The 25,405-nt window shown below is 42.9% G+C and overlaps 1 protein-coding gene across 4 annotated transcripts in view; it reads left to right on the top strand.

The window, feature by feature from the left end:
• tmem38b (transmembrane protein 38B) overlaps window positions 1–18,910 on the top strand; it is a 39,430-nt gene extending 20,520 nt beyond the window's left edge. Inside the window, exons 1-6 of one of the 4 annotated variants that reach the window (XM_019890541.1) lie at window positions 343–479; window positions 15,640–15,796; window positions 16,244–16,428; window positions 16,553–16,640; window positions 17,098–17,215; window positions 18,326–18,910. In XM_019890541.1, coding sequence (XP_019746100.1) covers window positions 15,690–15,796; window positions 16,244–16,428; window positions 16,553–16,640; window positions 17,098–17,215; window positions 18,326–18,535 — 708 coding nt within the window. In that variant the 5' untranslated portion in view covers window positions 343–479; window positions 15,640–15,689 and the 3' untranslated portion in view covers window positions 18,536–18,910. Of the gene's footprint in view, window positions 1–342; window positions 480–12,050; window positions 12,503–15,639; window positions 15,797–16,243; window positions 16,429–16,552; window positions 16,641–17,097; window positions 17,216–18,325 lie in introns of those variants that run through there. The other 3 variants (XM_019890514.1, XM_019890524.1, XM_019890533.1) reach the window with 3 other exon arrangements.
• The last annotated feature ends 6,495 nt before the right edge of the window (window positions 18,911–25,405 follow it).

Below are 25,405 nucleotides of genomic sequence, written 5' to 3'. Positions count from 1 at the left end.
TCAAGATCTGTTCTCTATACTCAAACATTTGCCATGTTGTCCGCATGTCTGCAAGTTGACCACTTAACCTTGAAATTCCACACCGGTTCGTCAAAGTTGTATGCTACCATGCGAGTTAACCCAAGTGTTGAGAGCACAAAGGTAGAAAAGAGCCTACAAAATCCAAAATGATGGAATATGTCAGAAGAAAAGTAGGGTGCTGGGCGTGCTGTTGTTGGCTTTGCATTTGGATCTGTGAGGCGGCATCAAAGCCAACACAAAACATGTTGCCGACGTACACCCGAGCAGACTCTTAATGAGGCTTTTTTGTCTTTCCCATCTTGTATTCCCAGCCAGCGTTGTGCCTGGTCCTGCTCTACATGCACCTCATCTGTATTCAAATCACCCTCATCTCGCATTCATACATCGCCGCCGCTTTAATGACTCTCACTATTGGCATTGCAATCATCTACATCATCCATGACCTGCTTGAAATACAGGTATTTATTTCAGAGATATATTTCATAGAACAGCTTTAATGACGCGGACGAGTGTGTACTTTCTGGTCGTTATTACTTTTTAATTGCAAGAAATCGGGGTTGTGCACCGGTTAACATTTGCCGTCCAACATCATGCATACTGCTGAGTCTGTTTATGATACAATTCACTGCCTTTCTGCAATTTTTCTGACTTTGTTACTTACTTCAAGTCATTGGGACGTATTTCCGTGCCGAGGGCAAAGCGGGGTCAAACTGTGTGCATGGATATAAAATCAGGATGGGTGGAAGTGGGAAAAAAACAACAACAACAACAAAAAACAATGAGGATTTATACCAGTAAACTGCAAGCTCTCCTCTTGCGGATGATGCAGTCGGCCACGCATGTGATGTGGGCAACTGGGAAGTCATGCACCTTATGATTCAACACTGCATTACTGCAACTCTCCTGACTTTTGTGGCTCATTTGTCATTAGGTTTCATTTTGTCTTACGTAAGGACTGGTTAGTTATTGCTTAACCTCAGACATACACATGGGACATCATGCGCTTCATGATACGACATTGCGTGAATTTGTGGCTTTTTTTCTCTGATGCAAGGATTTTCTCGTATTTGTCAAACCTCAGACAGACTGCTGGGAGTTCATTCACGTCATGATTTGACCCTGCATGACTGGAACTTTCTTGATTTTGTGGCTCCTTTCAAGTCTTTGTTTTATGTTTGCTTTGTGAATTAACACTGAGCCACTAAGATGTCAAAATCTATGTCATTTATAATGTAACAGGGACACATCTGGCTCTTAGAGCCATTATGACACTGATGGTCCAACACACACACACACACACACACACACACACACACACACACACACACACACACACACACACACACACACACACACACACATTAAACCACAAGTGGTTTTTCTTTTTTTGGTTTTGTTTCTTTGTCTGTTTTGTTAAATCATGGCGAGTGAAGTAGGTGGAAGGAGAGATGCACTGTTGACTGTGATCAGTCACACGAGTGAGAGTTTGCCCCATGGGATTGTGGGAGAAATGTTAACTCGCCTCACTTGTCCGTCTGCCCAGATTACATTACCGAGTAAATGAATTTATTCTTAGGCACAAAATGGAGGCCAAATGTTATAATGCTAAATTAAAATAGCGTGATAAACTATTCTGTATGTTGAGAGAGGAGATGAGGGATGAAATTGAACTTAAATACTTTTCATATCATGGCAATAATCGGCGACCACTAATGATGACAATTAATCAACATCGTTGGAATGAAATTGCTTCCCATCTCTATGCTAACAGCAGATTGTCTTAGGTCTCGCTAAAGTCTGCCATGTGTGAGGTTCGAGAATTCTCTCCAAGGTCGCCAGATTTTATTACCACAATGAAGTTCAAAAGTATTATTATTATTCCTCTGTCTGTTATATAACTCCTCCAATTATCACAAAAACAAAATCTGCATAACTGACATTTTTCAACACGCTATCATCTAATTAGCTTTGCTTATCTGTCTTACTTATAGGGTGTGTGTGTGTGTGTGTGTGTGTGTGTGTGTGTGTGTGTGTGTGTGTGTGTGTGTGTGTGTGTGTGTGTGTGTTTTGTACCTAGGATTGAATGTGTATAGTTTGAAAAGATATTAAAATATGTCTGCGAGTGAACAAGTTAATGGTAGTGGCTAGCTACATGCTAGCACTCAGCATCATCATTTAACCTTCAACCACATTGAAATACATTTAAAAGAGACAGAGTTTTTGGAAAAGCCACAACCTCTTCTTTTAGTACCATCATCTTTGTCAAGATATCTGTTTGATTCGTTGTTTATTCATCTCAAACGGAGCGGGACAGTTGCTTGTATAAAAAATAGAAAGGATGTCAGCGAGTGGACTAGAAGAGATCTTCATCAGTGTTTTTCGGGTTTTCCGCTGTCTTGACCAAAAAGTTTGTTATTCGCTGTCTTGACCAAGAAGTTTGTTATTCTAACAAGCACCTGTTTAGGTAGGGAGCGGGGGGGTTGCGGAGGGGTTTTAACCAGAAATTCCAGTCTGGTTCTTGGTGTGGTTTGTCGTGTGTTGACAGAGGAGTCACAGGTGCAGCTTTTTTTCTCACTCGAGAGCTCTGGTAGAAAAATGGTCAGTTTGGGGTTTCATTCATTCAAATGTTTTCGACACTGGAACCTTTGTCCTCACACTCAAAAAGAGAAGGGGTGGGCTCGGGTGGGAGCCCCTCTTCACGAATTAGCAGCCCTGGTCAACCATGACTGTATGCATTCTTAGTTACTGGAATTGGTGACATACTCCATTGGGAAAATGTAACGGTTTTGGGAGGTAATAGCCCCCCATTAATATGCTATATGAACTGTATGCAAGTGTGGGCTTTTCTTTTGGACTTTGCTCAAGGGGGACTTTTGTGGGCAATATTCATGGGCCTTCCTCATGAATGTGGCTCATGGGCCTGTTTTATATGTCTTTCACCAAATTCTGGCCCACAGGCTTTGTTTATGTGCCTTTTTTCCCCAGGAGAAACAGTCATTGGCCTTTCTCTTGAACTGTAAGCCTGTATCATCTCACAAGGCTTTCCAATTGGTGCTCATAAGCCTTTCATTTGAACCTTGCTCGAGGGACCTTTTTTGTGAGCAAAAGTCATGGCCCTGTCTCATAAAAGTTGCTCACGGTAGCTTTAAAAAAAAACGACCCATTTTATAAAATCTGAAATGTATTTTGGGTTATGCGTATAAAAATGTCAGTTCCCATTGCGTGGCCAATAAATATATTTTTTTCGTCTCAGGATTTCTATATAAAGAATTTTAGAGCATGGATCTTTCATTTGGAAAATTGCACGATGGTGAAATAGTCACAAACTTACAGATGGGCACGATAACCATTCGCGGAATGCACCGGGAAGTGGAAAATATGACGAAACATCCGATCTTCCAGGTTACAACCTTTTTCCCTCCTCGGCCCAGGGAAGAAGAAAGAGAAGAAAAAAAAAATATCGGTAATGGCCCATCTCCCCCTATAAATGAGACATAAATCCCAGAGGGAGGGAAATGAACCTGTGTCTTGCTGTGTGTTTTCATGACCCTTAACACGCATTTTCATTGACGGAAAGTCAGCAAAACATGCGGTGATGGAGCCTTCTCTGACATGTGCGCATTGTGTAATCTCGCATGTCCTGCCGTGGTAATTGCTTTTCGATTGGTGATTTGAAGTTAACACTGTGGCTGAGAGATTCTACAGCTGCTTGGGTGCATGTGTAATCTGTACTGTACGTAGGCATGTAGGTAAAATATATATCCTGTGTATATATTTATTTATATGTTACACACTCTTGTGGGTTTTGTGTCTCCCTGCCGTTAAATTATGCAGTTTCACACTGCAGATGGGGAGCATGATCATCAAACAACGTCTGGCATGCATGCTAGCATCTGTTTGTGTTTGCGTGCCTGCGAGCACACGTCTGCACTTTCTTCTCGCGTGTGGGAGTGCGCGCTTTTATTTGCCCGATACAACCGCAATGTCAAGTCACTTCAATGGGACACATTGAATGGAAGAGAAGAAAGAAAATGATCGCTATCTACTTTCATGTCACTTCATCACGTTAAAGTCGAATTATAACTAGATGACGTAAAATACGCAAATATTGAAATGTCAAATATTGGTGTGTGGTTTCATAGCATAGGGTTTGAAATCACAAAATCAGGTGATTCAGCGAGATGGATGAATCAAAACAAATGTAATTATACATTTTTGTCTTCAACGACTGTACAGTTATAAAGTGTTCCTTCAGCATGGCGGCAAAATGGAGCTTTTGTCTGTCCACATCAGACATGCTCACTTCTCACACTTTTCTCTCTTTTCCTCTTCTTTGTTTCAATAAAAGGAGGGGTGGGGGGGATTCTTAGTGTAGACCACCCCTCACCATCCAGCGCACCTCCCATCTCCTCAACTATGCTTCCTCTGCACCTTTCACTCTTACGTTTTCTCCATTTCCGATGACAAATCCGAGGCTAACGGTGCAATTCCCCCTCAACTCTGAACAAACCACAGAAATCTCATGCGAGTGAAGTCGTCTCCCACAATTGCATTATAAGGACTCAAACTGTGCGTGAATCACCATGGCTTGCTTTCTCTTATTGTGTAATATTAATGGTAGTCGTCGTGCTGGTATAATATATGCATGGTTAATCTTTTCCCTTATGCTCAGGCGCAGTTTGTCAGCAACACAAAAGCCTTTTGTGCACTTCCAGTAAGGCCCAAACAAGCATTCCTGTCCAAACCGGGTAGGGGGGCAATGAGTAAAGAGTGGGGGACGTTTGTGTGAAAGAGAAAAAAATTGGGCAAAGATGGATAAATGGCCACATGATTAGTCATTAGATCCTCAGCTTGATTTCAAAGAAATATGTTAAACGTATTTTTTTGTGCATTTTTCTTGATCAGATATTGCAATTAACATCTTGATGAAATGTTTTTTTTTTAAGTTGTAGCATTCTTTTAAATGTGTGACGTTGTTTCGAAAAATATTTAGTGGTATTTTAAGCGGTTTTTCCTTTTTATAATTTACATCGTGATCTTGTACTCAGAAAGGTAGGCTACATATTTTGCTTTTACTTGAAAACTGGCAAGGTAGAAAATTGGCAAAAAACGTCTGAATTGCCAAATAAATTGCTGACTCTCAACCAACGCACATGATTCAGCTTCCCGAATGCCAAAAATACGGAGGCATGCTAACCTTTCACTTGATTCCCCTGCAGGAAGTGTGATTGTCAGCAGGACATCCTTCATCATCCCATGTCCAGGTCACATGATCTGTCTTGCCCAATAAGACATGTGGAAATGATGACATATTGTGGTCTCCTCCTTTGAAACTCTTTGTGACATTTGCAAACATTTTTTCCAAGTCGGTCTCGATACTGTAGGTACACCGTCTTGGTATTTTAGCCCATCGTAATCGGAGGTCTTATCGGCATTCACTTCCTGCGTTTTAGCTGTCAGAGGAAGTGAAACCAGAGCCACAAGTGCACTGCTTCCTGTCTGCCAGATACCAGCAGGTGTGTTCAGAGGTCGGCTTCAGAACATACGCCATACCCGCCTTTTACGCCACTCTAGCACACTCCCTTCATTGTTCTAAAGCAATGGGTGGGCAACCTGTGACATATAGACCGCATACACAGTCCGGTCAGCCAAAATACTTGCAATTTACTTTACACTTTTATTCGGTCGTATTGTTTCCAGAAAATTAGTGTATGGCTGTCAAAGTTCTTGAAATCGAGCCAAACTTGACCCTGCCTCGGTCTTTAAAACTCTTTGAGGGATTGTAGCACGTTTCCGTCCATTAGCCTTTTGGCATGCAGTCAATGTATCTGTGACTCATCTGAAGTGAAGTATGAGTAAAACTAATGTAGCTTAGCATCTTGGTGGCGCTAAATATGGTACATATCTTTGTTCTTCACACAATAAATCAGAAGTCATGTTGGCATGTTTTCTATAGTGCATTGACACATTTTAACAAGCTCGCGCTCATACTCTAAAGGGGATCAATCAATGTAAGCCATGTCTGCAAAGTATATTCATCTAATCGTGTATTAAAAGCAGAGAAAGGACACGATACATTTCCTCTAGTGAGTCAGGTTTTTAATATGAAAAGTATTCACACGTGAGAGCATTTTCCTTTGATGTCAAGCACCCAGAGGCCTGCCATGACGAGCCCACCTCAACGAAAGCGACGCACAACACGCACACGCCGGCACCGAAACTTGACTTGAAAGTGTTGCGTTGCCCTGCAGACAGATACGCAAATGCGGCAAGAATGCAACACCGGTCATGCCTCTCCGAGAGAAGTAACACCTGGGGAGGTAGCGCGTCAGAGCGGCTACGACAGACCCAGCTGGCTTTAGAATCCTCCCACCTGTCTGCTAGCATCAATTTGATTAATAATGTCTGGCTTTTTGTTTGTTGTCTTTAATGATCTCTGAGTTGTGTTGTAAATTAAAACGACAACAACAACAAAAAACTAATAATTTGGCATTACCGCGTATTTATTTGCCTTTTGTTCCCTAAACACAAACGTACATAAATAACTGGAGCACACATTGTCATTGGCTACCAACATGTATGCATAGTTTTCAATAGCAGGTCCACAACTCTGATACCGAGTCCTTTTTGTCCGGTTTTGTTGCTCCACTTTGTCAAAGGAAAACGCAGCACAACAAAGAAGCAGAAAACCTTGAATTTGTTTGTTTCCAATGCCGAGATAAGGTGGAGGAGAGAAAGTATATGCAGAAGCATGCGGAAGAGCAATGAAGGACAAAGTAGATGGAAAAGGAGATAGATAGACTGAGCCGGGGAGGGTTTAGAAATGATTGTGTGATTGTGGTGTAGATGAATGCATGCCGGAGGGGAGACAGAATACTAATTTTGGAGGCTTATCTTGGGCGCATGCATGGGAAAAAAAGCAGGCAGTATTCCCTCACAGTGGAATTCCAGTGTTTTTATTATAGCGAACCTTGAAGCCCACTGTTTTTATCTGTGGGAAGAACGGGCAAGAAAATACCATCAAGTCACGAGCGGCGACATATAAGGCCTTGCAACGTCTTTTTTTCATGCCCAGTCCTGAAAATGATTTTTTGACGCAAAGTTCTGTTCACCTGACAGTAAATAGTTTCGGCACAAAAAAAAAAAGTGTCAAGGATACCCGCTTCATGTTGGAGCCCATTTGGGCAAATTCTCAAGTATAAGCCGTGGAATTTGCAAGTGGACTTAATGTTTTGGCAAGTGAGTGTATATTAGCCTTACATGGATTTTCAAGCCCCCTTCAGCCGTTGGTTTCTTTAAGTGAACCTCATTTCCTGGCATTCATGTGCTTCCTTCCTGCAGGCAAACAAGAAAGGCTCTTCTGAGTCATGCCAGTATCACTCTGTCATACGTGTGAAAGCCTCGACCTTCCAATGCGGAGCTCCCCATTGTTTTGGCACGGGCTGACAGGGCGGAAATGCCAGAGGCGTCGAGTTTGATCAGTTTTGCTGATTTGGAAATATGTACATTCAGTTCCATGGATGGGTATTTTTACACGATACAGAGCAATGGTTACATTTGTTTGTATGCAGTAACATTACTCATAAGGTTTCGGGGATACCCACGTCATTTTTTTGTGTTTTGTTTTGATCATATTAGAATTTTTTTGCGATATTATTTATCATGTTATTTATATTAATATGAGTCTAATTGTGATTCCGCATTTCACGTCTGACTTTGACATGAAGTGTGTTAATTTTTTTTTTTTTTGGAGGGGCTGTGTTTTTCACGGTTTCATTTGTGACAGTCATGCGGCCCCACCCTGGTAACTCGAGCCCCCTGTCGTTTGGTGCCCCCTGCCCCCATCAGCGTTATGAAGAGTGTAGAGCCTTGAGAGCAAAACCATTCCCTCTGGGACAATCTGGAATAGATCGTGCGGTGGGAGCTGATTCAGCATTCTGCACCGTCCCCTTCCACGCCCCCCCACCCACTCCTTTCTCTTCCTGCAGACACTCCCAAACTCTCTTATCGCTGTATCTTGGCAGTGAGTATTCAAGCTTTTCACAGAAATTCTTAGGAAGCATTGTAGAGAACAATGAGGCCTGTTTTCTGGTGGGACAGCAACTTCAGGAAACAGAAATGGGTCAAAGCATTTTCGCACATTAACCTGCACGTACACCTAAATGCAATTAATCCAGATATGAAGTTGTATGTACATGTGCATTTTGGGGGAAAATCAATTTACTCTTAATGGTAATGTAAGAGGAATTTGAAATTTTATTTGAAGTCTTTTAGGGTCATAGTTTATTGTATGTTTATGGTTGAAACTATGAATATAGGCAATTACAAACACGATGGCGTCAATAAATGAATGGGTCTCGGCCAACATCAAATTGATTCCCGCATTGATGAGGTGTCTGATCAAGGAGTCCTTGGAGGCCTGAATAGACACTGTCAATTGTTGTCTTTTATCAGGCCTCTTTTCTGGCAACAGGAGGCGGACCGATAAAATCTATTTTAAACACCCTCTCACATCCGGCCCCCCACAACTTTCTCCTTGCTACGTCCGCGCTATTGATAGCCAGATCAAGCCCCTATGGGTTGCTGCCCTCTTTTCTATACCTGCTATCTATGTAGCATCCATGTTTAGAGGTTGACTGAGGGGTTTGTTTACATGACAACGACCTTGTGAAAACAGGGATGATGTTCCGTAGTTTTTTTTAGGTTCCCGGTATATTTGTCAAACCTATCACCGTTCGTGCTTGGCCCCTATGTGAAAATGTCACGTTATAAATAAACTTTAAAGGCCCCAAATTACTGGGCAGTGAATCAAATTTGAATCGCAATGTAAAAGAATGCATTTTTTTGTAATAGAATGCAGTTTTAAAATTGCAACAGGTGCAATTTGAAAACAACAACAAATTCAGTTTGTTTTAATGACAGAGTCACATTAGAAAAACTTCCATTTGGACACACACGTTTTGTCGTGTTTGCCGATTGTAAACTGAGAGCAAAAGACCAAAATGTCGATTTCAGTTGGGAGCGGCTTTATGTAAACAGTGTCTCAACTGAAAGCATTGTTAAAAACCCTCATGCACACCCACATGTTACCAAATTAACTAGTGCGTGTGTGTGCGCGCGCGCAAATGTGCGGATTACTCTCCTCAAACATGCACTGACATGTATCTTAGGAATGTCTGTTATGCATTGTGTCGGGAATTTTTTTTTTTCCACACACCAATTTATCTGCCCAAAATCCCGAAGGTCATTGCCCCCCCCCCCTCCCCCGGCGAGTTTATCCGCAGCATCAGTGTGGGAACAAAAAGAAGAGGAGGAGAAAAAAAAGCACTGTGGAATGTCTTCTTAAAGAGACAAGCCAAATAAACAAGACTTTTTTTTTTTCCCCCACACCAATTTATCTGCCCAAAACCCCGAAGGTCATTGCCCCCCCCCCCTCCCCCGGCGAGTTTATCCGCAGCATCAGTGTGGGAACAAAAAGAAGAGGAGGAGAAAAAAAAGCACTGTGGAATGTCTTCTTAAAGAGACAAGCCAAATAAACAAGACTCCTCATCCACAGGTACCAGAGCAAATAATGAGTGTTTTGAATGCACGGGGCCTTGTTTTCCACTAGGAGACATCCGTGTTTGTGTGCGTGCGTGTGCGTGTGGGTCTTTCCCCATCAGTGAGTACACACAGAAAGGGGCGCCAATCAGTAGCAATTATGCTCAAAGGCGAAGAGAGTCAAGAACAGCATTCCTCCTCAGCACGACAAGTGCTCAAGTCAGCCTTGATTAATAGCGACGTCTGTCTCCAGCATGATGGCAAAATTTGCCTCCTCTCAAGTGCAAAACCATTTGGAATTCTGGCACACAAACGCCCTCTGTATCCCCACTGGCAAAGCGTGTTTTTTTTTTTTTTTGGGGGTTTGTTTTTTTGTGTATCAAGGTCCAATGCCAGTTATTTAGATCATAATTATGTGGATATTAGTTTTTAGTTCATTGAATGGTTATTTAAAATACACATTGAATGCAATTTTTTAAAACTTGTTTCTCACACAAACCTAATTATATTATTAAAAATTACATTAAATTAAAGCAAAACAGATAATGTTATTGCATCATGTTTATGACTCAAAATTTTTGTATTATTTAAAATATGTGGTTGCAAGCTTTGCATTGAACACATTTGTCCTATTGTGTAGCCCACACCTAAGAGGTTGCTGCCCCACCTGTTGTCCATATACAGAAATGTGACTCATGGCACAGTCAAGAATCCTCCCTTCTTGTAATTACTCAGTCCAAATTGATGGTTGTCCCCGCCAGCATGATATCAAACTGTGGAAAGAGTGTATGTTGTTAGGTTATTATTTGGTTAAGGACGTAACTAGGGCCCAAAATTATGCGTATATAACACGATTATTGACGTGCCTCAGAGTGTGTGGCAGGACAGCACATGCTTGATGATGCTTGTTTGTAGATGTAGTGTAAGCGTGCATTTGTGTGGGTGTGGGTGTGTGTAGTCAGGGGGTGCCAGTTTATTCTGGCCAGACCCGGCGGCGGCCCATGTCCCACATATACTGTATGTCGTGTCCCTGAGGCCGAAAACGGCAAGCTGACTCACCGCACTGAGCTTCCATGTGCATTTGATGTGACGCGCCAGTCCAAGATGTGTGCACTAAAACACAAGCTTCATCAATAAGTCGATGAATCACAGGACAGTATTTTGTGCAGAAGCGTGGAACTGCCAATGTGGAGTAAAATTATTTGACTGGCAAATACATTCAAACCTACGTGTAGGCTAATGCTACAAACGTAATATTTTTTCCCATAATGCCATGGGGTATTTACTTGAGCAAGCGCAAATAAGAAAAAAAATTATATGAAAAAATTTGTTTGACAATAAATACGTCACTCAATTAATTTTCAAACAACCACACACTTACAAATAGATGTAATGGTAGCATGAGGGCTCTCATTTGACTTATTTACACAGAAAGCTCTTTTGCTTTTGTTGGGGGGGCGGGGGCATTTTGTGGGTTCTGGTCCTGTCCTGGAAAGAAGCTGACAAAATCAATCAATTTGAGACAGCATGTTTTAGCCAGAGGCCTTGTTCAGCTGCTTTAGCACTCAGCTTTAGATAACAGTTTGAAAAACAGTTAACGTGAATCGATTGATGGTTGTTTGCTGCTATCTAGTGGCCATTTGGTAACGTTATAACTTTCTTCGTTTCATTTCCAGCAAATCCATTTCAAAAGCTATCTTAGGCGTATAATATTTATAATTACAAATGCGCCGTATATGTTATATAGTTCAGTGTACTATTCGTGATTTTTGGCACATTTTGGTGTAAATATACTACAATCTAGCAATTTGTCCAATGACCAGTTTGTGATCCAACCACCAAGAATTGCTCTCTGCTGCTCAGATGATATTTGAATGTGTCAATTACTTTAATTTCCTGATTTAGAAACTGACCCAAAAGTTTTAAATTAAATGGCGCTCGAGGTACCAGTATCACGTGTACACACGAAAAACGACACTAATTCATTGGTCGAATCGAGTTGTGCAGGGCTTACAAAGGGATGATTTCGTTCTTTCTTTCTTTCTTTCTTTGGAAAGGTAATTTGATTGGGACATGTTTTCTTTCTTTGTATAGGCAATTTGATTGGGACATGTTTTCTTTCTTTGTATAGGCTAATTTGATTGGGACGTGTTACGAAACACGGCCCGGTTGTCATAGAGATCTTTGATTTTATTGTTAACTGGAATAAGCTTTATCTCATCTGCGACCCTAATGAGGGGGAACCCCCCAAAATGGATAAATAGACATTTATTATTTACAAAAAATATTTACTAAATTAAAAAAAGACTACATTATTGAATCACAAAAAATTGCTTGGAAGTTGTCAAAGTCATTGTATCAATAGTAATGTCCGGGGCTGATCCACGTAAACACAGCGGTGAACTCTACTGCGTGGCGGGGGTCGGTCCTGTGCCACTTCCCGGCACATGATTGGCTCAACCGTTTTGCTTTGAGCCAATCACAACGCGGCTGTAGCTCCTCCTGCAGCATCGCTACTATGGCGGAACACGGAGCAGGAATTCCGTCTATGTGACCATGACGGCGTTGTCAAACGGCTGCCGCCAGAGGATGAACGCTGGGGCTTTAGAGCCGACCTGTTGCCTGGTGACCAACGGCGACCTCGATGCTTAAAACTTACTGCTGCCTTGAGAGTAACTTTGCCTTATTTTTTTGTATTCCCGCCATGGCGGAAGTACATCTGTGTTCGAGCTAAGGCGCTCGATCAGATGCTTCGAGTTGGACTGGTGCCTTGGCTTTTTTTCTTTAAAAAATATACATACAGTATAAGTTGTCGAACTTTATTGGCAAGTGATGGATACTTTGGACGTGCTGTCACACGGACTGGCCAACTTGTCAATGTTTCCCTTCTTTGACATGGCGCACTACGTCGTGTCCGTCATGGCTCTGAGGGAGCAGCCAGGTAAGCTCAGGTGTGCTTGCTATTCAACCCTTAACAGGGTCCCAAACGTTCACCAACAAACGAACATTCAATCAGTTGATTTGCCTAATTCGCTTGTTGAAATACCTGAAGCGTGTTCTTCAAATGTTGTCAAAAGGAAAGTACTTTCGTGGGAATGTTACACATTTCCTCCTCCAGGCTCATGAGAAAGTAGCTGTAAAAATGATAATGAAGTGCAATGAGTGATGCATGAGAAGATTGAACAATGTTTGTTTAAGGACAACTTTAAAGCACTCTTCAAGACTTTTAAAGACCACACAGCTCTGCTAAACGACTTGTTTCACAGCATTTACACCCCCTGAAAATAAATATTTTGCTAAATCGCAGTGAAATAGAAATGAAATCACAGATTTGTGACACACCCCACATTACTGGATAAGCGCTTGAGATGTTCTTTTAAAGACGTCGCATAACTGGGCCTTTGCTGGCTTTAAACGGAAGTGGAAGAAAATACTTAATTTGGGCCTGATTTTTGCCCTTTTTGGGGGGTGAGGGCGGAATGCAGCATTAAAAGTGGCACGTTTGGTGTTGTTGACAATAAAAAAAAATATTATTAAATGTCTTAACGCAGCACAAACTTAGAACTGCTGTAAATGTTTTGGTGGATAAAAACAAACGAAAAAAAGCATCCTTTCCACGTATCGTTTATCGTAACAGCAAAAAAGTTTTCATTTACCTGAAAAATGTGTCTAATTCCATCGAGTAAAATCAAATGTTTGTTCGCCATCTCTCCAAAACATTTCTGATCATCCAAGTTGCTGTTGCTCTGTTGGAGACACATACTTGCATGGAGCGACTGAAGGGCAACAAGAAGTGCCCAGACGCATCGGGAGTGCGTAACTGTGTCAAAATGCAAATATGTGACTATCCGTCGACATGATATCAAAGTGATAACGGGGCAAAGAACAGGTGGACTTGAACTGCACTCAAACGGAGTCCATTGTGGTCAAGTTAGCGTGGTCTATTTTGGAACTTGCCTCGCAAAGCATCTGAGCGCCTGTAACCTTTTTCACCCTTTGTTCCTTACACCCCACTACGACCATCTCGGTGCACTCGTGACGACGCGCTAAAGTTGATGTTGCCGTGTCTTACATTCACGCTGCAATAAAACTTGGAAGTCAATATTCAAGAAGACCACTTTTTTTGTTCCCAAAAAGGAAAGGAATGCCATCGGCCATTCCTCGCCTCCTCTTCCTTTCACCGTGTTTAATCCTGACTGGTTTTCAATGCACACTCTCCAAATTCTCCGAGGGGACTCCTGAGGGCCCGATAAACCTTTCCTCAAATAGTTGCCGTCACTCTAATGCAGTTTCCCAACTATTAATAAATCAAGGCACATATTTTATGTTAGAATAATCTCATGGCACACCACTGGACAAAAATGACACAAAAAGGAAAAGACTGTATGCTGAAATAATCACGAGCTCATCTTAAATTACTCAGAAAAGGCATTCTGCTTTTAATGAAATATATTTTAAAGATACCATTAGTAAGTGTGAAGCCCCCCCCTCCCACACACACACACACACACACACACACACACACACACACACACACACACACACACACACACACTGTTTGCTGTTGAGTAAATAAAGGCCCTCGGCGACAATTTAGCTTGCTACCTTGTTTCCTGCCAAAGCGGCGTCACAGGAGTTGACTTTGCAATGACTCTGTGGACATTGGATATATTTGAGAGGAAGCAAAATGCAGATGAAGGAGAAAGAGCAGTTTAAAAGACAACATAGTAAAAAATATCTTCAGGCTGGGGAAAAAAGTGGAGATAAGGCTTCTTTCTATGTTGAGTGCGGGACAGAAGGGTGGGGTAAAGACGTTGCAAAGTCCAGATAGCAGCGGTTCGTCAGAGAGGGAAGCGGGTTACAGAACCTACATGAAGTTTGCGCTGCAACCTCTGTCAAATTATAAAAAAAATATATAATCTCACTTTTTGAAGCACAAACATCTGAAACGAATGATGCCAATTTTGCTCAATTGAGAGAAACTTTTAAAGAAAGTTTAGAAAAAGCACAGTTGATACAGTAATGTTTATAAACACCAACAAGCGATACAATTTTCATCCAGATTTTTGCATTCCTAATTTCAATCTTATATACCACATACATGCACACACACACACACAGACGACAGTGCTTCAAATTAATCTTAACTGTTTGATTTGGATGGGCTGGCCGTTTGGTTCTTCCAAATTTATCACCAGTTCTCTTGCAGTGTTTAATCTCTGGTTAATCCAGATTATCCAAAGGTTCGAGCCAAGTGCACCAGACAGGTGGAACTGGCACTGTATGGTCTCACCAAGTGCAGGAGTTTTTCAACCACCCAAAAAAATAAAATAAAATAAACATGCAAAGTAGCGGGCTCAGAGATGTACAAAATGTTATGGAGTAACCAAAAAATATTGCCAACTGCAAAGAAGAACTTGCAAGTAGTGTTGCTAGTACAGGCTTTTTTTTTTTTTTTTCACTTGAGCTCAAGTATTCAAATTATTTTAATTACGGGTGGATTGTTCAGACATTGAGTTCCACCCTGTTCGGGAAATATTTGTTCGAACTGCAAGGTGTTTATTAGGCAACTATTGAACGGAGCTTTTAGAATACTTTACGCGCCACTTATTCCATGATGCGGTGCCAAAATAACCCGTTTTTAAATTGATCCCTTTTCGGTCTGTCCAAATTTTATAAAAGGCCGATGCCAATAAGCTTCAAAATGCCTTAATATCTTAAATTTAGGGAAAAGAAAAAAAAAAAATCTTATTCACAGTATATCAGGTTTGTCACATTGACTTGCCATTACTATCCCGCTACTGATGGGATAAATTGTGGCTCCTGTCTTTGATTACAGTAGGCCAATGTTACAGTGAATGTTGTTATTCAGTCTTCGACAGTCACAAGATGTCATGTTTAATGGCGTGTCTATGGTTTTAAACTGTATGAAAGAAATCTAGTGTTTGAAACAGGAGACAGCATTGAGTGCTGTTTGCAGAGGACTTTGACCCCTAATCCACTTATCCATACTGTACGGTGCGCTGAGTTTATTCGCTTGAGACTCGTTCATATTTTCCGTGCTACTTCACCTTACAGGAGCGCTGGAGGTGTCCCGCGCGAGCCCGCTGGCCTGCTGGTTTAGCTCCATGCTGTACTGCTTCGGCGGTGCCGTGCTCTCCGGCATCATGCTGGCCGAACCGCCCGTAGCGCCGCTTTCCAACGGCACCGCCGTCCTGCTCGCCTCTCTCCTCTGGTAAACTAACACAAACAACAATCAGGTCACAAATACACACAACGTGAGAATAAACGCATATCCTTTCATAAATTGAGGCCCACGGAAAAAAATTCAAATGGCACCAGAGGCACGACATACATGTTAACAACGCTTACTGAATTGCAGCTGTTATAAATGGAGTGGCTTCAGTCTTTCAATTTTGAGGACTGTCTCCCTCTGTTGGTTCGGCCTGGAATTGCACTTAAGATCATGTTTCTGGAAAGTATAGACAATGTCCCAACGTCATTGGAATTGACGTGTGTGTGTGTGTGTGTGTGTGTGTGTGTGTGTGTGTGTGTGTGTGTGTGTGTAAAGGTGAAACAGGTGCAAACAAATTTGAGTTTCAAAATCAACACCGCCCTCGGCTAGAAAAAAACATCTACTCCCACCAGTGCTGATGAGAGTTTCCTTTGGGGGTCCCCACAGGTACCTGGTGTTCTACTGCCCGCTGGACCTGGTGTACGGCTGCGCGGCCCTGCCCCCTTTGCGCTTAGTTCTGTCAGGAATGAAAGAAGTGACACGCACGTGGAAAGTCTTGGGTGGCGTCACGCAGGCGCGCAGCAAATACAAGGACGGACTGCTGGTCATGATCGCCATCGGCTGGGCTAGAGGTACTCGAAAAAGTCATCGTATAACCATCAGTTAGGATTAATCACTGTGAAGTGGCATGAAACATTTTATAATACGAGGGATAATCAATCACATGGAACCGCACCTGACTTTTGTGTCCAATAGGAGCCGGAGGCGGTCTGATCAGAAACTTTGAGCAGCTCGTCCGCGGCGTGTGGAAACCAGAAACCAACGAGCTTCTCAAGATGACTTAGTGAGTGTCTTGGAAAACTCTTTTCAGTTTTTGTGGAGTGCAAACAAGTGTCGGTTCATCATAGGATACGCTTTTGGCTGAATTTCCACAATGGACTACTTGAGGAAAATTGACCATTACAGTGGACCCCATACTCTCAATTCACACATTTGCAGATTTTTATTTCAATATTAAAAAAAAAAAAAAAAAAAAAAAAAAATGTTTGTTTTGGGGAAAACACGTTGAACAAAGTAATGCTGCCCTCTGGCGTTGTAACAGTGCGTATGCAGCGCCACAAACTATCCAATGCTGATGTTAGGTAAGCTTCTTTAGGCAGAAACCTAGTTGGGAGTCAATCAAAATTACCTCTGCCATCTAACGCACTTCCGTTTTGTCGTGATTGCTGTAAAACGCGCTTAATCCACAGTCAACCAAATTCTTAAAAGATCTATTGTGTGTGTTTGTGCGCACATTAAAGCCCCACCAAGGTGACGCTGATTGGAGCGGTGCTGTTCGCTCTGCAGCAGACTCATTACCTGCCTCTCCACACACACCACCTGATGCTCATCTACACCACATTCACTGTGGTCAACAAGGTCAGTCACGACGAGCGATTTAATGATTTCTAAAGGTCACTCTTTGGGTTTATCACCGCGTTCATCTCACGGGACGGTCATTATTTTCGATATCGCGGGAAAGCTTACGGTATTGCAGGAAGGTTGATGGCACAGCAGGAGAAGAGAAAGACAAATCTTTTTCTTGCTGCCTGCGTCCTTCTCGATATGCTTTGGTAGTTTCTGTGTTTTCCCTCTGGTTTTGGTGAAAAAGACATCCTAAATTCACATCCGATCACGCACTTCTGTCCCCTTCCGATTCATTGTTTACACCTCCAAAACGCTCGTATTGCCGCAGCAATAATCGTGCTTGACTCACAGTAGCAAAACTGCCCATTGAGAAATTGTCTGTTCACTAATTTGTTCATAGTATTTGTCATATTTTTCATTCAAAACACTAGTAGTTGGAGACTGCATAATTTGCAGTCTCCAACTACTAATGTTTTGAATCAATGCAGTCTCCAACTTTAAACAGCTTTAAAATAAAAGCCAAACAAGGCATTCCTGTACACAGACAAGAATTTTGCATGTACTGTGGCTGAGTGGAACCCCCGAAAAAAAAAAAAAAAATGCCATGCTGGACCATATATGGCCTACGGACTGTAGGTTCCCGTCCCATGCTTCTTGGGGACAAAATGATTGGAACACCAAATAGCAGTGGTCGTGTTCCCTATAACCTTTGTAACCGTATTCGCTTCATCTGGCGTTTTTGGCTCTGTGTTACCCTAAGGGCGGCGGCTTTTGCATCATTTTCATAGCCTTGCGTCATCCGACCCTTGTCTGACAAACCCGACAGCGCCTTTCACCTCTGATCCATCACAAATGTTCAACGAGGCGTTGCATCAGATTCAATCTCCTTTCAGTCCTGCTGTTTATTTTATTTATTTATTTATTTATTTATTTCACTTCATATTAACGCTGGTCCCAATTACGTTTCACTAATGAGAAGCAAATATGACGCGTTATTACATACATTGTACATTCCATGAACTTTTGGGCCAGTCGCCAGGGGACCTACAAGTTATTTACGTCACGCCTAAATCATCTCATCTTTAAAAAATTTGATTTCTTCACTTATATTAAGCGGCTCAGCGGTTTACCGTGTTATGTATCGTCCAGACGAGGATGATGCTGACGGGTTCGGCAACATCGCCCTTCGCCCCTATCGAATCGGTGCTCCACAAGACGCTTTTCACTGGCTTCCGCTCGTACGCCGCCCTTACTGCGCCATCGACGAATAACCCCAATGGGGTCAGCGGGCGCCTCCAAACCAAAGACAAGTCAGTGAAGAAAAGCGACTGATGAAGCCTCTGCCGTTGAGCCGTCATCACGCGTTGGTGAACGCGGTTGCCTTGGGGAAATGTCTTTCTTCAGCGAACTCCAATCAAGTCTGCGCCTCATTTTGGAGGTGCCGTACTGTGATGTTCACGACCCATTGCACACTTGCGCGAAAATGTGTCTTAATTTGAAATATATATATATATTCATTATATTGGGAAATTAAGCTTTATCTCTTGGTTTTGGGATCAATGCTGAGCACCCGAATGGCTTTTCTCTGTGTCAATATTCTGCCGTTTCCTGCAAATGTTATTTTTGCTGCACTAATCAGGAATGATCTTTTTCTGTTTTTGTTATATGCTGATTATATTCTATATTGTCATCACCTTTATTTAAAAATATGATCATTGCACTTTTGAAAATGATGGAAAGCTTTTTGATGAACGAATTGTAAGTGAATATGTCAAATTAAATTACATTTAAATGAAAACGATTGATTGATTGATTGATTGTCAAGATTAAGCAACATTTACATGTGAAAACTGTATCTTAAAGCTCTTTGGCCTCACAAAGTTTTTTCAAAAGTCTGGTTTTATTACTTATGCATTATTAATGCATTCAAACATGTAAATATAATCATGACTAGCAAGCATGTGCACATTTTTAAATGGTGACTTCTACAACATTGCTGCGAATTTACAACATCCCATCCCTGTCGGAAGTATATTTAGAGGAGTCCTGCGGAGCATGCAATCGTGATGCCCACGTGTGAACACTATAGAATCAAGTATTGCATCAGTGTAGCATCAGCACCTGGCGCAGTGGGATCCCTGCGTTGAATCCAAATGAAGAAACGAGGAAGACAAGCAAAGATGATGAAACGCTCGAAATTATCCACCTGCCGTACATTTCAAACAACACGTGTCGTTATGAGACGGTAGCACATGGAGGCAAAGTTTGATGACTCATCACAGGAAGTCTAGCGTTTTGGTTTTGAAGCGATCATTTTGGCAACTTGTGTGTAGATCCTCGATGTACGTTGTTGCTCCGTTTGTGTGAAAGTAGCAGTTCTTTCAAAGTTTATCAACACCATAGCACCTGATGCTATTTTCTTTCGCCCCTCTATGACATTTGACATTATGTTAGCATTAAGCGAGAGTGGACTTTAGTTGAACAAGATTATACGTTTTAGTTGAGCATTTTGTTGTCTTTATCACAGATTTTCATCCAACACTGGGGGCTCGGGAACGTATCCACCGCGATAAACGGGGGTTCCAACTTATTACACTATGCAGTGCAGGAGATGACCACTAGGTGTCATCAGGGTGCACTGATGCCAATTGATGCCTGGGAACTGACAGGCTGGCAAGCAGCTGCAGGCCAGGAGTGTTGGGATTGGGGTTTGGGAGGGTCGGGGGGGGGGGGGCACTGCTTTGGGAAGCCAATGGTAGCTGCACGCTTGTGTACGTGTGCACGCGCTGGCTTTCTGTGCTCGAGGGGACAAATTGATAAATCTCTGGCCTTGCGACAACATTTGGACATGAGAAGCAAATAGCATATGTGGAACAATCATCCAGGCTTCAACGCTGTGGATGTTTTTTGGTGTGGTGTTTACAAGTTTAAAGCAGATTTTTTTTTTTTTCAGACCCATATTGGGGGCTGGGGGGGGTGCGACAAAGGAGAGCCATCAAAGAGGACACAAAGCTGCGATGTGCTTTTTGTTGTCCAATGCGACCTCATTCACACCTAAAGCGTCATGATTGCTTCCTTTCTATCTTTTTAGTATTCTTCGGCCAAATAACATCATTGTATCCTGTACGTTCAGGGTTTTAGCTTTTTCCCAAAACCTTACCGAAATTGCAATACCCCTTCTGTATTTTTACAAGTACTACTGTTCATTTCTCGTGAAGATCAAGACAGTATTTCATGTACTTTTTTCATATTACAGCCCCCAACGGGAGTTTGGCGAAGCTGAAGTATCATGAGTAGACTCCCAAAATATTCTCAAGAAGCCCTACCCAGAAACATTCAGGAAGTCTTATTTTCCTTTGAAGGCGAGACTTTGGGGCAGAGGTGCCCAAGTCCAGTCCTCGAGAGTCCCAATGCAGCCTGCTTTAGATGCATCCCCAGTGCAACCTTCCAAATTCAAGTCATCATGTCATTGTCTGGCTTTTGCAAAGCTTGCCGATGAGCTGATCACATCCAAACGCACTGTAAAGCTTGCACAGAGTCGGCGTGCTACTTTTGTTTTCTTTCACGCAAAGACTTTTGCACTTCTGACGATCAAAGCTTGTCTTAATCCAGCATATTCTTTTTTTTTTTTTTTTTTCGGTGGTGATGCAATCGATGTCATCATTACTTCAAGTGGGAGATAAAAGGCGAGATTGGGACCACACAGGAAAAGTGTCTGGCAGGCAGGAAGAGGGCAAAAAGGAGGGGAAGAAGAAAACAAAGGAGGACGAGAGGAAAATGTGATGGCCAGGGTGCATGTACTTAGGACATTGAGTAGACCATTCGGTGTCGGACAACTTTAAATTCGATGCTGCCGCTGAACGGTAGCCAGTGCAAAGTCTTTCGAACTGGACGAATATGTTCGGGATCGCTGTGTCCCCTGATCTAATACACTCCGATTACCATTTGCAGAAAAATGGCACAGCCTTCCAAGCAGTGGAGCTTCTTGAACGTTCTACCTTCCCAACAAGGTATACTCGGTGTTCTTTTGTTCACATCAGTATGGCCAGTGGTTGGTACATGATGTGCTTCGTCTCACTCTCCCTCCCCTTCCTCCGTCCCCCACCTCCTCTTCTTCTTCTGCTTTCTTCCTCCACCGAGGAGACAGATGGTGTTTTTGCGTTTCATAGAGAGCCCACTAACTAGATATTCTGAGGCGAGAGGGTCCACGTGTGTGGGTAAATGTGACCTTGCGGACGGGGAGGACCGAAAAGCGTTTTTTTTTCCCCCCCCCTCCCCATTTTGTCTCGTTTTCAATCCCTGCAACCTTCCATCAATCTGCTTCATTTGATTCCAATGAGCCACTTCGTCTTTCCCTTCCTTTGGTCCACCTTTTCCATCCCACTCCTGTATGCAAAGCGGGTGTCAGCTGGGACAAGAAGGCAGTGACTTCCTCACAAAGGAGGCGACAGGGGTCATGGAAGGGGTTGTGTTAACACACACACACACACACACAGGAAGGATGGGAGATTCAGTGGGGGGGTAAGGAGTGCAAGGAGCTGTCCATCATTAGTATTCCAGCAGGAGGCTCCTGGCCAGGCCCAGACATCTGAGCGGAGCAGCCGCCGCCGCAGATAAAGAAGAAGCCATTAATCCACGGAAGATTACTAGCACTGATACTTTATCCCGCCGTAATACAGCGATGCAACCGCACCGGTCCCGTTTACAATGGCATCAGAGGAGGAAGAGGGAGGGGAGTAGTGCCCGCTCACCTTGTGGATGCAAAGATGGCAGCAGCAGACACAAAGAGCCGGCTCGGATTTTGATTTGGAGGTTTTGGGGGAATTGGTGTGGCAGATGGCTTCGGAAAGCCACGGAACAGCTGGGTGTCCTTCCTGTGACCGAAGATGCAGCAGACTTGCTGTCTTAGTCGCCCATCAATGTCTTCACGGTTTCAGAAAGCCCAAAGCAGTTTTTTTTTTCCTTCCTCCATGAGACGGAGAATTTCCAAATGAGCCTTTCAATGATGATTTCACCTGCATGCAAGATGTCAAAAGTTGCATCAGTCACTCAAATGAACAGTGAGTCAAAAGCTGTTTTCTTCTCAATGCGTGGAATGTCAACGTTGTGCTTCACTCACCCACTATAGTGAAAAGCCAGCCGTAATATTTTCTTCTATATATATATAATTCATTTTTTTTCAGGTTTTTTTTTTCTTTTCAGAACCCCCCCCCCCCAAAATGAACCAAATTCTCATTCGATTATAATTATGAATCACTTCATTTCTGTGGTAGACATGAATGATCTGTGTGTTGCTAATTTTAGCAGAGGTGGCCAGCATCCTGAGGAGATGTTTTAGGCATTTTTGGGGTGGCAAAATATGACTTTGGGCATTATTTTAAGATGCTGATGATATCGCATATAGCGCTATGGAGGGGCTAACTAAAATTAGCATAGATGCTAAATTGGTAATAATAAATCTTCAAACAGTGATACTCATCACACTCGGAGTAGTTAACGCATACAAAGCAGGCCACTGTATTTGAATGTGTTCAAATTGTGACCACTGCCACTGGAGCAGACAGGAAAAAAAAAAACTCCGCGGGAGGTCAATATCACTCGTCAGATGCGGCAGACGAAATGACATTTTGATTGACTAAGTGTTAAAAAGCAGTTGTGGTGGGAATCCATCTGGATGATGAAATGAGGAGAAGGTGCTGTGGATGCGTCCTGCGGCGCTGACAAATAAGGCGAGGGAGGAAATAAATTTAAGGAAAAGCTGCCGAGAAGGACGGGGGGGATGGACGAGGACGAAAGACGGAGGGCAGCTGAGCTCCCGGTGTCTTGGAAGAATCCAGTCCTTCAGATGTGGCAGATTGTGTTGCCATGAGAACAACACCGGGGTCATTGTGAAGCGTGAAAGAGAGAAAGAATCGAGAGGAAGGCCACAAAGCCTTTGCTGATGGACACACTTGAAGGGAAATGCCGGATTTTTTATAGGCAGTGTAAAACACAGTCGGACCTCTGAAGCTGGTAAATCGCCAGGTGACTCCCCCCGTTTAGTGAGGCGCCATTCACACAGAACAGTGACAAGGTAAAAAGGTGAAATAATGCTGGTGCTTACGGGCAATAAAGTGAAAAATAGGCAGAATAATTATAGCTGTCGTCGGCAATATAAAAGCGGTTTAACACACAGGTGCCGTTATGACTCTGCGACTGCCTCCCAAGCCGGGACATTGCCCAGATGAACTTTAAAAAAAGGCATCTGTACTCTCTATTCCTTACTCTGTCAAAATAGGCTCTTTTTTTCTTTCAACCTCTGAAAATGACAACGCGATGTAAATAGAACATGCATGGGTCTTCCCATTTCCTTCCAAATTCTCAAAGTGTGAATAGTCGCTTGCCCCTACGTTCCCTGCGATTGGCCGGCGACCAGTTCGAAAGCCAGCTGGCATAGGCTCCCAGTCACCCGTGGAACTGAAGTGCGATAGAAGATGGAGGGATGGATGGATAGAAAAGGTAAACATTTGATGCCCCTTCATGGCCTTTGCTGAAAACGAAGCGCTCGGTAACGCTATTGAATGCGCAGGATCGGTTGTAAGGCGCCATTGCTTTGGAAATATGAGGTTGTGACAAATCCACCAGTCAGCGCTTTTCCTGATGAATCATTCAACATGGCCGCCGGCGGGGTCCAATAACGGCGATGGAGGTGGAGGACCAAATGAAGGCCTCCTCTGCTGACGCAGCACACGGTGAATGAGCTTGAAGTCAAACGCGACGTTTACATCCTGACATTATGTGTGTTTCGCCCGCTAAGTGCTTCCCGACCTTTATTGAGCCAAGGCACATATTTTAAATCGGAATAAATGTCCGACAGTACCTACCGGATAACAAAAGTGAGACCAATAAGCTATAGCTGCCATACTTCAAATATGGTCATTTTTACTTGGTTTTATTAAACACCTACCTATAAAAAAAAACAGTCCCCACCTGAATTCCCTTCCCTCACGTCTCCCGTTACTTTTGTTATAAACCCACCGTACCTACATATGACCTCAAATCCCTCAAGTAATATTCCGCTAAGAAATAGATAGCATACCTCAAATATGGTCAGTGTAACTTTGTTGTATTAAACCAGCCGTACTCCTGAATGACCTTTGAATTAAACACCCTACCTACCGTACCTCAGTGCTGAAAGCAACGGCTACCAGAAATGGATGCGGGTGAGCCTGAACCCCAAAGTGCTTTCTGCTGTTATGCTTCAATGAGAGGTGCTGCCACAGCGAGCAGCTCCTTCTCACACGGTGATGACACACTGATGATGATGATGCCGCTGCTGCTGCTGCAGGCTTCAGTAGGTTGTTCAAGGACGTTTGGGCGGCGGAGTAGCAGGAGATGAATCGCTGAAGGTCACCTGCGTTTAAAAATAAAACAAGCCCTCGTCCCGATTTCACACAATTGTCCGTCAAAGACTTACCTCGGAGCCATGGATAATGCAACGACTTGCATCAAACGTGTCTTTCAATGTGTTTTTGTTTCCACAAAGCGAAGTGGCTACAATCACGGATATTGAATTTCACGGTTGGAGCGCATAATTGAATTGAATATTTTCGACTCTGATTGATCGGTGCCACGTTGTCATGACAAGAACCGCTGTTTTGATTTGAACTAACTGAACGTGGGACTTTTTTTTTTCAATAGTCAGATTGTAAAGTGCCAAATTAAATACAGTTCACCCACCATTTTGTTATCACGTGTTTGGACAGCAAATACGGTGGTGTAAGAAAATAATTGAAACTGCGGGTCGATTTTTGAGCTACATTCATCTTCTAATGAACCATATTCGATTGTATTTATGCACAACCTTGGATAGTGGCCATCATGCTTTGAGCACACGTCTGACAATTAAGGTAAATCTTCCTCTATCCCTCTCCCAACCAAGGAACAAAAGAAAACACGGGAACGTTCATCAGCCTAAGCTTTGTTGGCCACTGTCGCTGAGACGTAACATGAACAAAATCATATCTCTGACCAAGATATGATTTGATTTTCCTGTTCCTCTAATGTGGAACAACAATATCGCCCCTCTGCAGTGCTGGCCTGCTTCAATGTGCCTTGTCTCAGCTCTTTTCCCGACAGTCATAGTGACTGATAGATATAGCGGCAGCCTGCTAGGACGACCTCACCCAGAGGGCTGAGGAGGCAGAAAGAAAGACAGAAAAT

The sequence above is a fragment of the Hippocampus comes genome, unplaced genomic scaffold (genome assembly GCF_001891065.2).
Source record: "Hippocampus comes isolate QL1 unplaced genomic scaffold, H_comes_QL1_v1.1 scaffold241, whole genome shotgun sequence".
NCBI classification, from domain to species: domain Eukaryota; kingdom Metazoa; phylum Chordata; class Actinopteri; order Syngnathiformes; family Syngnathidae; genus Hippocampus; species Hippocampus comes.
Note: the sequence above shows the minus strand (reverse complement) of the source record. Positions and strands in the feature narration are given on the sequence as shown.